Here is a 13,510-nt window from a genome sequence, read left to right as displayed (position 1 = left end):
TTTTAATTGAACGTAGTGAGAACTTGTATTTATCTTGGACTAAATGGTGCATGTGTGTGGAGTCTTAAATAAATATTCAGGTGTGTGTCAAAATAACCCTCTTTCATCTATTGCGGACTCTCAAAGAAGAAATAAAAAAATTAATAAAACTTTTGATCTTTTACATGAAAATTTAAGATAAAGGAAAATTGGGTTTTAAGTCTTTAACATCCTTAAGTTTTTAATTGCCTTGATTAATAGTTTCATTTTTTTTTAAACAATTTCATCCAAACTATTTGGAACTGTTTAATATTATACGTTTCTTTTAGCTACACTAACAATTGAATTTTAATTTTTACAGAATAGTAGAGAACCACGTAATTATACCTCTTTTATCTCTATATAGATTTCTTAATCTTAATATATAAAGCTGAAATGTTTGTTTGTCTGTGGCACATGAACTCCTCCGAAACGGCTGGGCCGATCTTGATGAAATTTGGTAGGGGAGTAGAGGGGGTCAATACGAGTTGCAAGCGCTATATGGGATTCCACCCCAACCCCCCTTTATAGCGCCCCCACAGAAAAATTGATTTTTTCCATTTTCTACCTGCTGAAGGGTCAGATAACGGGATTTTTTTATTTAAAAAATTTTTCGGGGTACCTACCGTATTATTCAATTCATCCCCCTTACTAATATACGCCCCCCTTTTATAGCTTAAAATGGAGTTTGCTCACACGTGATTGGGGGCTCGGGTTGACTAGTTATATATATATTTAAATTTATAACTATATAACATGGGGATGTAAGTATCTCATGTATCTTGATAAATGGTTAACTTAAAATTACTTTACTTATTTGTTAACATTCAACTGCACAAGAGGATGTACGAAAATTAAATATATTGTTGTGACGGGAAGAGTGATGACTGGAACGAGCTAAAGGCCGCAGGCAGCTTTCTCGCCTATTAAAAGTTTCACCACACAAAGTCTTTTGGAAAAGAATGATTTTGTGGGTTGGAAGTTTGTGCCTCGTGTCACAGGACAATCTAGTCCTGTCGTCTTTTCAACAATACTAATTTAAATATTTTTGACTTAAAAAGGTACATGATATGGGTCATATAAATTACATTATATACATATTCAAAAATTGGAATAAGTTCTGTGTGAATAAAACTTCACTTTTTCCTAACAGCATAAACACAACAAATATTCTAAATTACATAAGTTTTTTTTTTAATAAAATTTTCTGCTTTATTAAGAAACTTTTTGTATGCAAATCTCTTCATGTAAAAACTTATTATTAATCTCATAATTTGTATATTGATTGATTTTTTTGCCCTTCAACTGAAAGGGGTGGGAGTGGATATCAAATTATTATATAGCAACAGAAATTTTAAAGTTTGATCCATTTTACATTAATGAGTTTATGCAAATTCCCAAAGTTTGCACAATTTATCGCTTCGCTTTCGGTTTTTCGTATTCAATTTACGGTCAATGGAATTCAAGTCTCAAAATTCAATTCACAGAACTTAATTTGCTTCTCCAGCATTTTGATGAAAAATTTCGCCTCTTTTGCCTTCCATGTCAGTATACATATAAATATAGGTACTACCCATAATTGCATCTAAAGGCTGTTTTTTTCCTATAAACGTAATATCCCCAATAATTTTAAAAATGTTGTTTTTCAATCTTGAGATTTATTACATTGACTAGAATTATTTAAATTTTTCTTTATTTTCTGGCCGTGTTTTTCTGATCATAATTTTAATGCCAATACTTAACTCTTCTGGGAACTTTCAGACTTTCTGGCAACATTTTTTTTGACAGAATTTTCAAGTTCAGTTTACATTTATAAACGTAAGTTCCTACATTTTTCCCAGAATTTGTAAGATTTTACCATCTTCTGCATTCATTTTATGTACATTGATATTCTCTGAGAAATTGCTAAAAACCATCTAGAGCTATGATTGACATTTTAGTTGGAATTCTCTTTAAAAGCTCTTTAAATTTTCATCAAAAATTGCTCAAAGTTTCCTCAGTAAATTGAAGCTTTTTAATGGATGTTTAAACAAAATCCTGTAAATAACCTAGATTAAGTACAAAGTGCATTGATATCCTGTCTGTGTGTTGCTTTTTTCTTTGCTTTTATCAATGGTATGCGGTCAAAAATAAACATCAAATTAATTGACCTTTAGAGTGAATACATAAAAAAGTAGAATAGGTAATTTTATATTTAAAAAAAAATACGAAAGATTGGTCAATTGCGACGTTTTAGATTCGTTTTTTTTTTCTTTGCTGTTTTGATACATAAAATTCTGAAAGGTTTATTAAGCATTTCATACTGAATCTTCCCAACGTGTATTTAAATCCTTTCTTCAGTGGAAACTCTTGAAAGGGTCACATTTTGGGTCAAACATCTCCCCTATTTAAAATTACCAACTAAATATTAAATTATTAAATTCAGCAGAAACATCCATTAGACCGATGTTTGTAGGTAAATTTTAATCCTGACAATATGCTAAGTGCTAACTTTTCTTTCGGAGAATAAAGTCCCCCAGATTAGTGAGAAATGCCCAAACAAAATGGGGTATTTATTAAGCTCCTTTAAGCTTTAATAAAGCTTTGAAGAAAGTTTTTTTTTTGGCAAAATTCTTCAGGATTGACTTACAATTGTCCTATCTTTGACGTGCGGCAAAACTTTCAAGCTTGCACTTTAAAATAATGTTTTGTCAAGTATCGATTGAGAAATTTTTATGCCTCCCTCACAAGATTATAGACTAAAGTTTTTGACAAAGCTCTCACAACAGTTTGTGGGGACTTTTTCCTGTTTTCATGCCTAAAATTGCAGCTTTGTTATTGTGGAAAAATTGTCAATAAATTCAAGGAAGTTAGAGATTAAAAGGATGTTATGCACAATGTACGGAAAATGTCCTTTTTTTCTTCTTTTTCTGTTAGTTACGTTAATTTCTCTTAAAAAAAACTTAAATTCTTTTTACGAAAACGAACCTACCAGGATTTTGTAGATTAGGTCGGGTTAACTAGTTTATTGATAGAGGGAAAACCTTGTATATAACATCTTTTTTTTTAAATTAATTCACAAAATGCCTCTACTGCAGTCTTCATAACTTTTTCAAAAAATTATCTTTATCTTTCAATTACGATTTCCTCCAGTGAAATGGAGACGTCTGGTAGCCACTGGGTTGCTCCATCATTAACTATTGCTCTTTTATAATTGACGCGAAGAGGTAAGGCACAACCTGGCGCCTCCATTGCATCTCTCTGATTGAAATTGGAACAAGCTTTGGCATTTACCAGGCGCCTCCATTGTAATCTTCTTAAAATTGTTTTAGTAAATTGAACCAGAAGCTTCTAAGATTTTCTGCTCTTTCCTCAGATAAATTTATTATAAAGACGGCAGGAGATGTTCTATGATGTTTGAGATAAATCAATAAACGACTCCAAGGAGAGAAATCAATTTAACCCCTCATCCTTTGAGAAACTTTAATAAAGTTTTATAATGTTAGGAATCAGTTTTAAACGAAACAATTTGGGAATATTAAAAAATCTTTTAATAGAGATATATGGTCAAAACTGTTGCCAATTTTCTTTTCATAAATTATGCCCTGAATTTTTATCTTATGAAACAGGAAAAAATGTACTTTTCTCGACATTCCATGTACCATTTGAAAACTTGAATCTCTTCCTCTTGTATGTAATATAGGTATAGATTTGTTATTTAGTGGCTCATGCACACTGGTTACCAAATGAAAGTGTTCAGACTGTTTTTGAGAAAATCATGTTGAGGATGTGGTGTATTATGAATTTGTATGTTGGCAAACATATAGGGTAGTCTATATATATTTTTATCGGTGTATTTTCGACAATTCTATACCTGTTGTGTATAGTTTAACTTCAATGCTTATCCTATATTTATGTATGTAATGGAATTTATGTTATATTTTCCACGTTTATCTCTTGATAGACATTGTATTACTCGCAAAGGGAATTTTGTTGGAATTCTTATTCTTAAAGCACTTCCTCAGGGTGAGCCTCCAGAAAGCAGTTCTAAAGTCAACACTGTAGAAGGCATAAATAAATGGATTGACGGCACTATTGAACCACCCAAGCCACGTAAGGAAACCCACAAGGATGGGATTGATTTTGATTCGTTCAGAAAGAAATGGCGTTATGAGATAGCAAATGAAGAATGGCAACCAACACGCAATGAAACCCCCTACGACAATACTAAGTGTCTGTGTTGTCTTATTTTCTCTCTTAAGTGATAAAATTCTATTTGACATTGATTTTTGATGTACACGAATTTGCTTTGATATTGCAAATCCCGACGTGTGAACATCTTTGCTATTGGCACTAAATTGATTTGACCATGTTTCCGTTGTTGGCTGCTTTGGGGGAAGTCCAGCGTAGCGTTTTAGCGATGGTGTCCTCGAGGAGCAATCTACGAGCTCGTACAGTCCATTGCGAGACTGCTTTGTCGTACTGCGATCAATGTCTTCGGCTGAATTGGTTTTCGTGAATAAATCTCTTTTTGATAATTGACCGAATGATTGGGATCTCTTTGGGCTTGGTGGCTCTTGCTCCGATGTGTCGTGATCCAAGTAAATTTCAGCTTCTGGGTTGTTCTTTTGGTATTTCTGCAAAATATTTTTTTAAGTAGGGGAGAGCGGGGTTAAAAAAGTCACTAAAGGGTTTAGAAAAAGCTCAAAATATCATATTTCCCAAACAGATAAAGCAAAATGTATAGCTCAATTCTTTAGGATATTTCTTGCCCTACAACTCTTTCTCAGATCATTTTTATTATTATTATTATTATTTATATTATTTTGTTCTATCTAGCTAGGAAATATGATATTTTAAGCTTTTTCCAAACCCTTAAGTGACTTTATTAGCCCCGCCCTCCCCTATTGTTTATTGAAAACTTTAGGAAGAACCACAAATAATTTTTATGAATTTCACTTACCTTGGGAACTTCAATTTCAGCCATATGATCGTGCCTTGATGCTACAACGCATGATATTCTCATGTAAACGTATATCATGACAATCATTGGAATGAAGAAGGATCCCATTGCGGAGAAGACAACATATCCCTGGTTCTGATTGTAGCGACATTCAACTGAGCTTCCCCTACCTTGTTCATACCTGGAAAAATATTAATTGAATAAACATTATTAAATGGTAATCTCTTAGCTCCATCCACACGATGTGCTGCACACACACGCGTGTTATGGTGATTTGATTATACAAACCATCCAAGAATCGGAGGACACGTAATTGCCAAAGCCAGGACCCATACGACGAGTATCATGAGAAGAGCTAATCTCTTTGATCTTCGCCGTCGTGAATAGTTAAGCGGTTGTGTCACAGCTAAATATCTGTGAGAAATTTAAGAAAATTTCAAAATTACACCATAAGACTCAATTGTTCTGCCAAAACACAGACTACATCGCAGCCAGGTATGTTTGTGCTTCCTTATGTACGCAAGTTTAATTAATTTATACATGCTTCCCATCCAAGAATATTGTCGCGCGGTATACAGACTCTATATAGAATTATTAGTATACCCTAGAAAATTAAGGTGAATTGCCATTCATCAAAAACACTCTTGAAATTGAGCACCACAAATAAACGGCGTGTGGTTTCTCTAAACTAATATTTTAGTGCTGCATAATGAAATCATTATCATTTTACCTGTCTATACTAATGGCACAGAGGCTAAGTATGGATGCTGTGCAGAGGAGAACATCCAGTGATATCCATATATCACATAGAACCCGACCGAGTTCCCAGGAACCTGCAAAACACACATAAATTTACCATCTCCATGTGCAACAAGCGCTCTCGATTCTATCAAGCAACAGCTGTAGTTTAAAACTTCAATTAAGTCTTTTTAGTCGACTTCCCGCAGTTTAGTTTCCCAGAGATATAAATTTATGTATATCAAGATGTACAATGTGATGCAACTCTTCTCTATCACCAACTAATTATTCAAATCCATTCCCAGGAAATTTTATACGGTACATAGAACAATTTAATGCACCTGGTTCATTAAAAAAAAAGATTAATTTCACCCCAAAAATTGGGGGTTGAACTAATGAATTCTACGAATAGACTTTATCCAACTAATTCACCAATCTACCCACCGAATCAATGATGGACCCAAATTTTCCGAATGCATATCGAAATATCAAACTATCAAATTTCCTTCAATTAATCTAAAGTATACGTGGAAATGACCTAGCGTAGGTACCCTATCGGGTAAACATTTCGTAGAATGACATTTTATGCTCCAATAAATTTTATCAATCAATGTAATTTAGTAATTATTATCCAATAATAACCTTCAATTAGTGAATACTGTGTAATTGATTGCGTAACGCTCTTTTTTTGCAAAAGTTCTAGAAAAAATTGCTCAAAATCATTTTCAGAACTTTGAGAGCTTTATAGAGCAGGGAATTTTTCTTTGTATACAATCAAATTGTTTGGAAAAATTGTGAAAAATTTTCCCGCTATTTACCTCACATTTAATGGAAGTAAAAAGTATGCAAAATTCGTCTTTTTAATCCATGAAAACATATAAATATATCCTTGAATAAAAATAATAGGTACCTACATCATATTTTTTTATGAACACATGTATTAAATAAAGTTCGAGAGGTCAAATTTAGGTCATCCTCCCTAGAGTACAAGACGTGACTTGCACATATTTACTTAATTTTGATATTCGACCTGTGTGACTGTTTACCTTTTTTTAGCTCCGAACAAAAATCAGCTAAAATCCTCCTTTTTCTTCTCTGAGCCTTACTTGGCGGAATATTTTTAGGTCGCAGGGGGCCGCGGAATACCTGGCGAAACTTTTCCGTGGTGACCTGCGCGTTCTGAGATTGAAAATCCCCCTTTTATCACAATGCATGCTGATGATGCGGATCCACCGGGCGGTAACTGTTCAGGCACGAGGAATGTCGAAAAAACTACCTCAAGTCCTGATCAGGAAATGCCCCTGGCCCCTGCGGATAACACCAATGCAGTCCCTTCGGGAGCTGAGATTTATGCCAAAGGATGGAAGAGAAAGCGAAGCCCCTCCGGTCCGGCAGTGAATGCACAAAATCATAACCTAAATCCGCCTGTTTCCACAAGAAATAGATTTGCCCCCCTTGACACCCAGACGAGCTCCTCGGCGACTCAGCCAAAGGACGAAAAACCCGTACCTATGTTTATCCGTGGCAAGGATTACATTCGTGGAGTCCACGCGATTATGACTGGCCTTAAGATCACGAAATATGACATAAAACTCCTCAAGGGGGGCTTGGAGGCGAAGCTCCAATTGACGAGCATTGCGGACTACAGGGCCGTCCAGCAGGATTTCTTGAAGAGGGATATTCCTTTTTACACTTATCAACTCAAAAGTGAACGCGCACTGAAAGTCATACTAAAGGGGCTCGATCCGGACACGGAGACTGATGTGATCTCCAAGGAATTAAAGAATCTGAAATTTGACGTGAGGAATGTCACAAATTGCCGAAACAAACACGGCAATAAATCGTCTGCATTTATGTTGGAGGTGAATGTCAATGGCACTGGGACTTCTACTCACCCTATTTATGATCTGAGAAGATTTATGCACATGGTGGTCTCTGTTGAGGAGCCAGGAAAGTCGAGGGGCCCCGTCCAATGCCACAATTGTCAAGAGTTTGGGCACTCTAGAAATCGATGCCATCTCAAAGCAATCTGTGTCATTTGTGCCGGAAAACATAAAACTGCCGAATGCGATAAGGATAAGTCTGACACTAACAGCAGGAAATGCAACAACTGCGGCCAATCCCACACGGCCAATTATAAAGGATGCCCAATTTATCAACAATTCTATGAAAGAATGAACCCTCGCCAACGTCGGGAACAACGTGTAGCAAACTCTTTGCAACATAATTCCCCCCAAACGAACACACACACTCGTACTTTTGACAATGGCCAGTCCTTACGGACAGTGGCGGGGGGCACTTTGTCACCTGGGGGACCTACCTATGCCAACGTTTTGGCTGGCGGCTCTGTGATTTCCAACCAAGGATCTGGCGACACGATTCAACTCTTAATCATGATGCAATCAAATATGACTACTCTGCAAAACAGCCTGGCCGAGTTATGTAAAAAACAAAACTCCTTGGAAGAAAGCCTCCACGCCCTCTCTCGGAGCATGAACCAACTTTTGAATCGGAAATGATTAAACCGCTCAATGTCGCTTTATGGAACGCTAACGGGTTATCCCAGCATAAATTAGAACTGCAACTCTTCCTTGAGAAGTTAAAAATAGATATTCTTCTAGTGTCCGAGACGCATTTTACCACGATGAACTGTTTTAGACTCAGAAACTACATTGTCTACGATACAAAGCACCCTGAAGGGAGGGCCAGGGGTGGTACAGCGGTAATTATTAAAAGAGGTATCGATCATTTTCTCCATTCAAATATCTCCACAAAGTCTATGCAAGCCACAAATGTTTCCGTGAAGATGCGCACGGGTGACTGTATTTTCTCAGCAGTTTATTGCCCGCCAAACCTCAGTATTAAACAGGAGAATTTTAATGCCTTTTTTGATACCCTAGGGGTGAAATTCATCGTGGGCGGCGATTTCAATGCAAAACACAATTTTTGGGGCTCCAGATTGATCTCCCCCAGGGGCAGAGAATTGTATTCTTCCATCCGTGGCAAAAATCTTCAGTGCATCTCTCCGGGAAGCCCCACTTACTGGCCCACGGATAGGAATAAGGTTCCCGACCTTATTGACTTTGCTGTGTCAAAGGGAATAAATGCTGGGAGAGTATCCTGCAGTGCGTGTTACGATTTGTCGTCCGACCACTCACCTGTCCTCATTACTGTAACTAGTGAAAGCGTTCCGATCCTGCGTGGCGGGGCCCGGGGTGCCACAAACTGGGCAACTTTTCGAGAGAAATGTGAGCCCCTGTGCAACTTGAATGTCCCTTTGAAGTCCCCTGAGGATATCGACTCTGCGGTGAGTTTGTTGACTGGAGCGATAGTTGAATCAGCAAGGGCGGCCACCTCTAGGGGTGCTGATTCTACTGCAGAGAAGCTACTTGAAAGTGCGGAGGTTTCGGATCTGATCCAAGAGAAGAGGTCTCTAAGAAGGGAATTTATGAGGAATCGCTCCCCGAGAACTAAGGCTCGCCTGAACTGTATAACGAAGACCCTGAAACTGGTTCTCAAACAAAAGTCCGATGAGGAGATGTCAAATTATATCAGGGAGCTCGATCCGGAGAAGAGAGATGTGCACTCGCTATGGAGAGCTACAAATAGGGCTAAGCGCCCGGTGCAGCACCAGCCCCCTCTGCGCATGGATGATGGCTCCTGGGCTCGCAGTGGACAAGAGAAGGTGGATGCCTTTGCGAGGCACTTCAGTGAAGTTTTTACTCCGTTCCCTGGTGTGGACGACTGTGATTTACCACCTGCGCATTCCCCGGATGTACCTGCCGTGCATGACAATTTCTCACTGGATGAAGTTAAGGCTGGAGTTAAGTCTCTGAAGTCCAAAAAGGCCCCGGGTCTCGACGGGGTTGGCGGCAAGCACCTCAAGGAGCTCCCTATTGTGGGTCTCACACTCCTCCTCTATATTTTCAACGCCATTGTCAGGGTGGGCTATTTTCCTGAACAGTGGAAGATAGCAAAGGTGATCACCATCCTAAAGCCAGGAAAAGATGCCAACAGGGTCTCATCGTATCGGCCCATCAGCCTCCTCCCAGTGATGGGGAAATTTTTTGAGAAGTTGTTTCTTAGGAGACTGAACCCGTTCTTGCACAGCCAGGGCCTGATCCCGGACCATCAATTCGGATGCCGCGCACAGCACTCCACCATTGAGCAGGTCCATCGCGTGGCGAAGGAAGCACAGTTGGCTTTGGATCAGAGGAAATTTTGTTCGGCTGTTTTTATTGACATATCGCAGGCGTTTGACCGCGTCTGGCACAGGGGACTTCTATTCAAGCTGGAGAACTGGCTCCCTCGGCAGTGCTTCAGGGTGCTGCGATCGTATCTCTCGCACCGACAATTTTTCATCCAACATGGGAGCTCCTTGTCCGAGAAGTTTCCTATAAAGGCCGGCGTACCCCAGGGTAGCGTCCTGGCGCCGTTACTCTTCCAACTGTACACATCGGATATTCCCACTTCGGACTACGTTTCTATGGCGACTTACGTGGATGACACCGCCCTGATGTGCACGCATATTAACCCTCTGACCGCCTCCCGGGAACTTCAGGATCTTCTCCTTCTTATTCAGGAGTGGTTTAGAAAATGGGGCTTTAAGGCCAACGAACAGAAGTCAATCCATGTGACTTTCTCCCTAAAAAAGAGAAACTGCCCTAGGGTGACACTCAATGGTTCCTTCATTCCGCAACAGGATTCCGTCAGGTATCTGGGAGTAAATCTCGACCGAAGGCTATGCTGGAAGGACCACATATCTGCCAAATTAAAACAAGCCAAAATCAAATTTGCCAAGCTCTACTGGCTGCTTGGGCGGCACTCTGGACTTTCTTTGGCCAACAAAGTTTTGATCTTCAAATCAGTCATTTGCCCTATATGGCTGTATGCAGCTCCTCTGTGGGGCTCCGCCTCTTCTTCTAGAATAAAACAGATCCAGGGTTTCCAGTCAAAATGCCTAAGGACTTTGGCTGGGGCTCCTTGGTACATGAAAAACCTTTGCATACACAGGGACCTGGGTGTTGACACTGTGGAGGAGGCTATTGCGAAAGCTACTGGCAACTACAGAGAGCGTTTGGTGACCCACCCGAATATACTTGCGAGAGACGTACTGAGCGGACCCGGGCTGAGACGTTTGAAGAGGAAGGATCTATGTGTGAAACGTTAGTTATCAGTGCTATTGAGTGTTTTGTTTAGGCTGGGAATTTGTTCCTGGTCAAAATTTTTGTTGTGGGCATTTAGCTCTTTTTGTGCGCTTTCAATTAATTTGTGATTTAATGTATTTATTGTCTCACGACAGATCATACAAATAAATTTTCTTTCGATAATGAAAAAAAAAAAAAAAAAAAAAAAAAAAAGATATTCGACCTAATTTGGCACTCTGCCTTAATGTTTTCTCTGTAGCAGTCAAAAGCCAGAAGGTTAAAAAAATATTCAACAAAATTCCAATATTTTTAATCAAAAATCACTTGAAATTTTTACTCAAATGGTTATTACTCAATATTTGCCAAATAATCCATCAACTTTTGCAATATTCTCTCTATTCATTTTTTTCCATACAGGATAGATTTTTTATAAGATTGATACGGAAGCTTTGGGGTGGAAGTGGTCACTATAGAATTTTTTAAAGCTCTTAAAAGCTCATTTTCCATTGACATATAGAAGAAAAGGTATCTGAGAAAATTCCAAAGCAGGAAGACTGTTTAAATTATTCTATTTAGAATTTTTTCATGGACGCTACTGTTTCTTAAATATTGCTCAATTCTAACTCAAAGCAATGAATGATTGAATACCTAATATTTTTTAACGCAATATTTACTCGGTATTGATAAACGCACTTTGGGGAAAAAAAGCTCCCTTCACGGAGAAGATTAAAAAAGACCAAAAGCTCAAATTCATTTATCATTACTGTGCAGACTGTGCAGACCTAAAGTTAAACGTTGAACGTTGGGATTCGTTGGAAAAGCCGCAAAGAGAAGTGGAGAAAATCAAATTGAAATTGTCCGTGGACGATTCACTCGCGAAGGTAAATAAAGCGCAAAATGTTGATTTTATTCCAATATCAGGAATCTCCATTCTATATATTATACGTCTGCATATACTGTATATTGTACATCTAAAATAAAGCCATAGGGTACATCAAATAAATCCCAAACCCTCCCCCGAAAATTGATCTGCAATGTTTGCAACGTGTGCCTGTCTAAACAGTAAGAATTCCATCAACTATTATGCAGGTACATGAGAGCTTATCAATTGGTTTATGTTTAATGTCATGTTGTTAGATAAAACACTCACCCATTAAATGAACAGCAACTGCGGGTGGCATCACAAAGAGGCCGACTAGCCAGTCAGCCACGGCTAGACTCATGACGAAGCAATTGGTCACAGTCCTCAAGCGCCTCGTGGTAATCACGGATAATATCACAAGGGTATTTCCAATCACTGTTATCACAATGAGGATACAGAATAGGCTCACGAGAGCAATGTCTGTCCAATTTAAAGCACTGATGCGATTCTCCTTTGTCCCATCCACCATCGTCCTGTTGCCCCGTGTGGCGTATGTTGTCTCATAAATGATATCAATGGTTGCACTTGTACTCGGTACCGTGGGTAAATGTGAGAAATCCTCCAGCACGGAAATGCCATCGTATATATTATTCCTAATTGTTGTTGTTGAAACTCTGTACGCCATGTCCAAGTGGGTGCTGGTCGACATTACCAATTTATTTATCATGCCGAATGAATTCATCATGCCTCGCGCTATTTATCACTGAGAACATTCCATGTTTCATTTTTTGTTGTTGTTCACTCTTTATTTTCAATAATATATATCCTTGTTTTGTTCACTCAATCACTCTTGGGGGGAGGGAAAACACTTTTCTTTGATTGCAAAGTTTGTTTAATTATGGAGGTAATGGCAAGAGTAACATCCCACCATCATCTCATCGCCTTCGCCACGGTGGATTCTGCGAAAATGTTACTTGCACACAATATATTATTTATGCGAGACCACGCTGGAGTGCTCTTCTTCAATCAATTAACTCAATGATAGCGAATTTTCAATTAATTTTCAATTGCCACACACTTCCGATTTATTTCTGGTTTAGCAAATTTTCAATTGTCATTCAGTTAAATTTGCTATGTGCTCTACGTATGTGTGATGATGTGTTATGTACTTATTAGGTAAAAGGCTATGAGGGAAGAATATAATATTGTTTATCACGATAATACCTACAATATACAGCAGGTGGAAGTACATCTAAAGAATGATACCATTTCTCATGAGTATTTATAGCAAGAGGTGCCTGCCTTTACATTGACTATTCCAGGAAAGGCAGGGCAATGTCTGTGGGTGCGTATGGTGTTGCCACTTTCCTTTTGCAGTAAAACCAAAATGGTTTTTGTTAAAATAATTCTGAGAAACAGGCTTCGAAAACATTTTGTCGTGTCACTCTGCATTAGGATCAAATTATTATTTGAGTAAGGAAAAAAAAAGAGAAGAAATTAAGCTTTTGGTGCAAAGAAAGAAAAAAAAAATTCATTAAATAGTATCTCTGCGTTGATACTTATATGTCTATTTACAGCACATGAATGTGTCTCTTATTAAAGCACAGCAAATAGCATTAACATTTAATTTGGATATTTATTTGCAACATATACATATGTATGTATGTATCTCTGTTGTAACTATTGCCCTGACTATTGCGTAACATGCTATATGTTTTAGCACTATTTCAACTATATCGCGTACATTGAATTTGAATCATAAATACGGTAATAAACGCAGTACTCTGCGTTGATACCACTGCT

General features: G+C 38.2%; 2 protein-coding genes across 4 annotated transcripts in view; both read right to left on the bottom strand.

The window, feature by feature from the left end:
• Window positions 1-13,510, bottom strand: part of LOC129788921 (probable cytochrome P450 305a1) — a 99,921-nt gene extending 86,411 nt beyond the window's left edge. Inside the window, exon 1 of the mRNA XM_055825360.1 lies at window positions 13,491-13,510. The gene's annotated coding sequence lies outside the window, so the exon portion shown is untranslated. The remainder of the gene's footprint in view (window positions 1-13,490) is intronic.
• The window catches only part of LOC129788920 (probable G-protein coupled receptor No18), a 24,043-nt gene continuing 11,277 nt past the window's right edge, over window positions 745-13,510 (bottom strand). For 2 of the 3 annotated variants that reach the window (XM_055825358.1, XM_055825357.1), the window contains 4 exons: window positions 5,691-5,793; window positions 5,249-5,374; window positions 4,961-5,141; window positions 745-4,634 (listed from right to left, as the gene is read on the bottom strand). In XM_055825358.1, coding sequence (XP_055681333.1) covers window positions 3,948-4,634; window positions 4,961-5,141; window positions 5,249-5,374; window positions 5,691-5,793 — 1,097 coding nt within the window. In that variant the 3' untranslated portion in view covers window positions 745-3,947. Of the gene's footprint in view, window positions 4,635-4,960; window positions 5,142-5,248; window positions 5,375-5,690; window positions 5,794-11,995; window positions 12,892-13,510 lie in introns of those variants that run through there. The other variant, XM_055825359.1, reaches the window with a different exon arrangement.

This window comes from Lutzomyia longipalpis, chromosome 2 (genome assembly GCF_024334085.1).
Source record: "Lutzomyia longipalpis isolate SR_M1_2022 chromosome 2, ASM2433408v1".
Classification (NCBI taxonomy): domain Eukaryota; kingdom Metazoa; phylum Arthropoda; class Insecta; order Diptera; family Psychodidae; genus Lutzomyia; species Lutzomyia longipalpis.
This window is presented reverse-complemented; position numbering and strand designations above follow the sequence as displayed.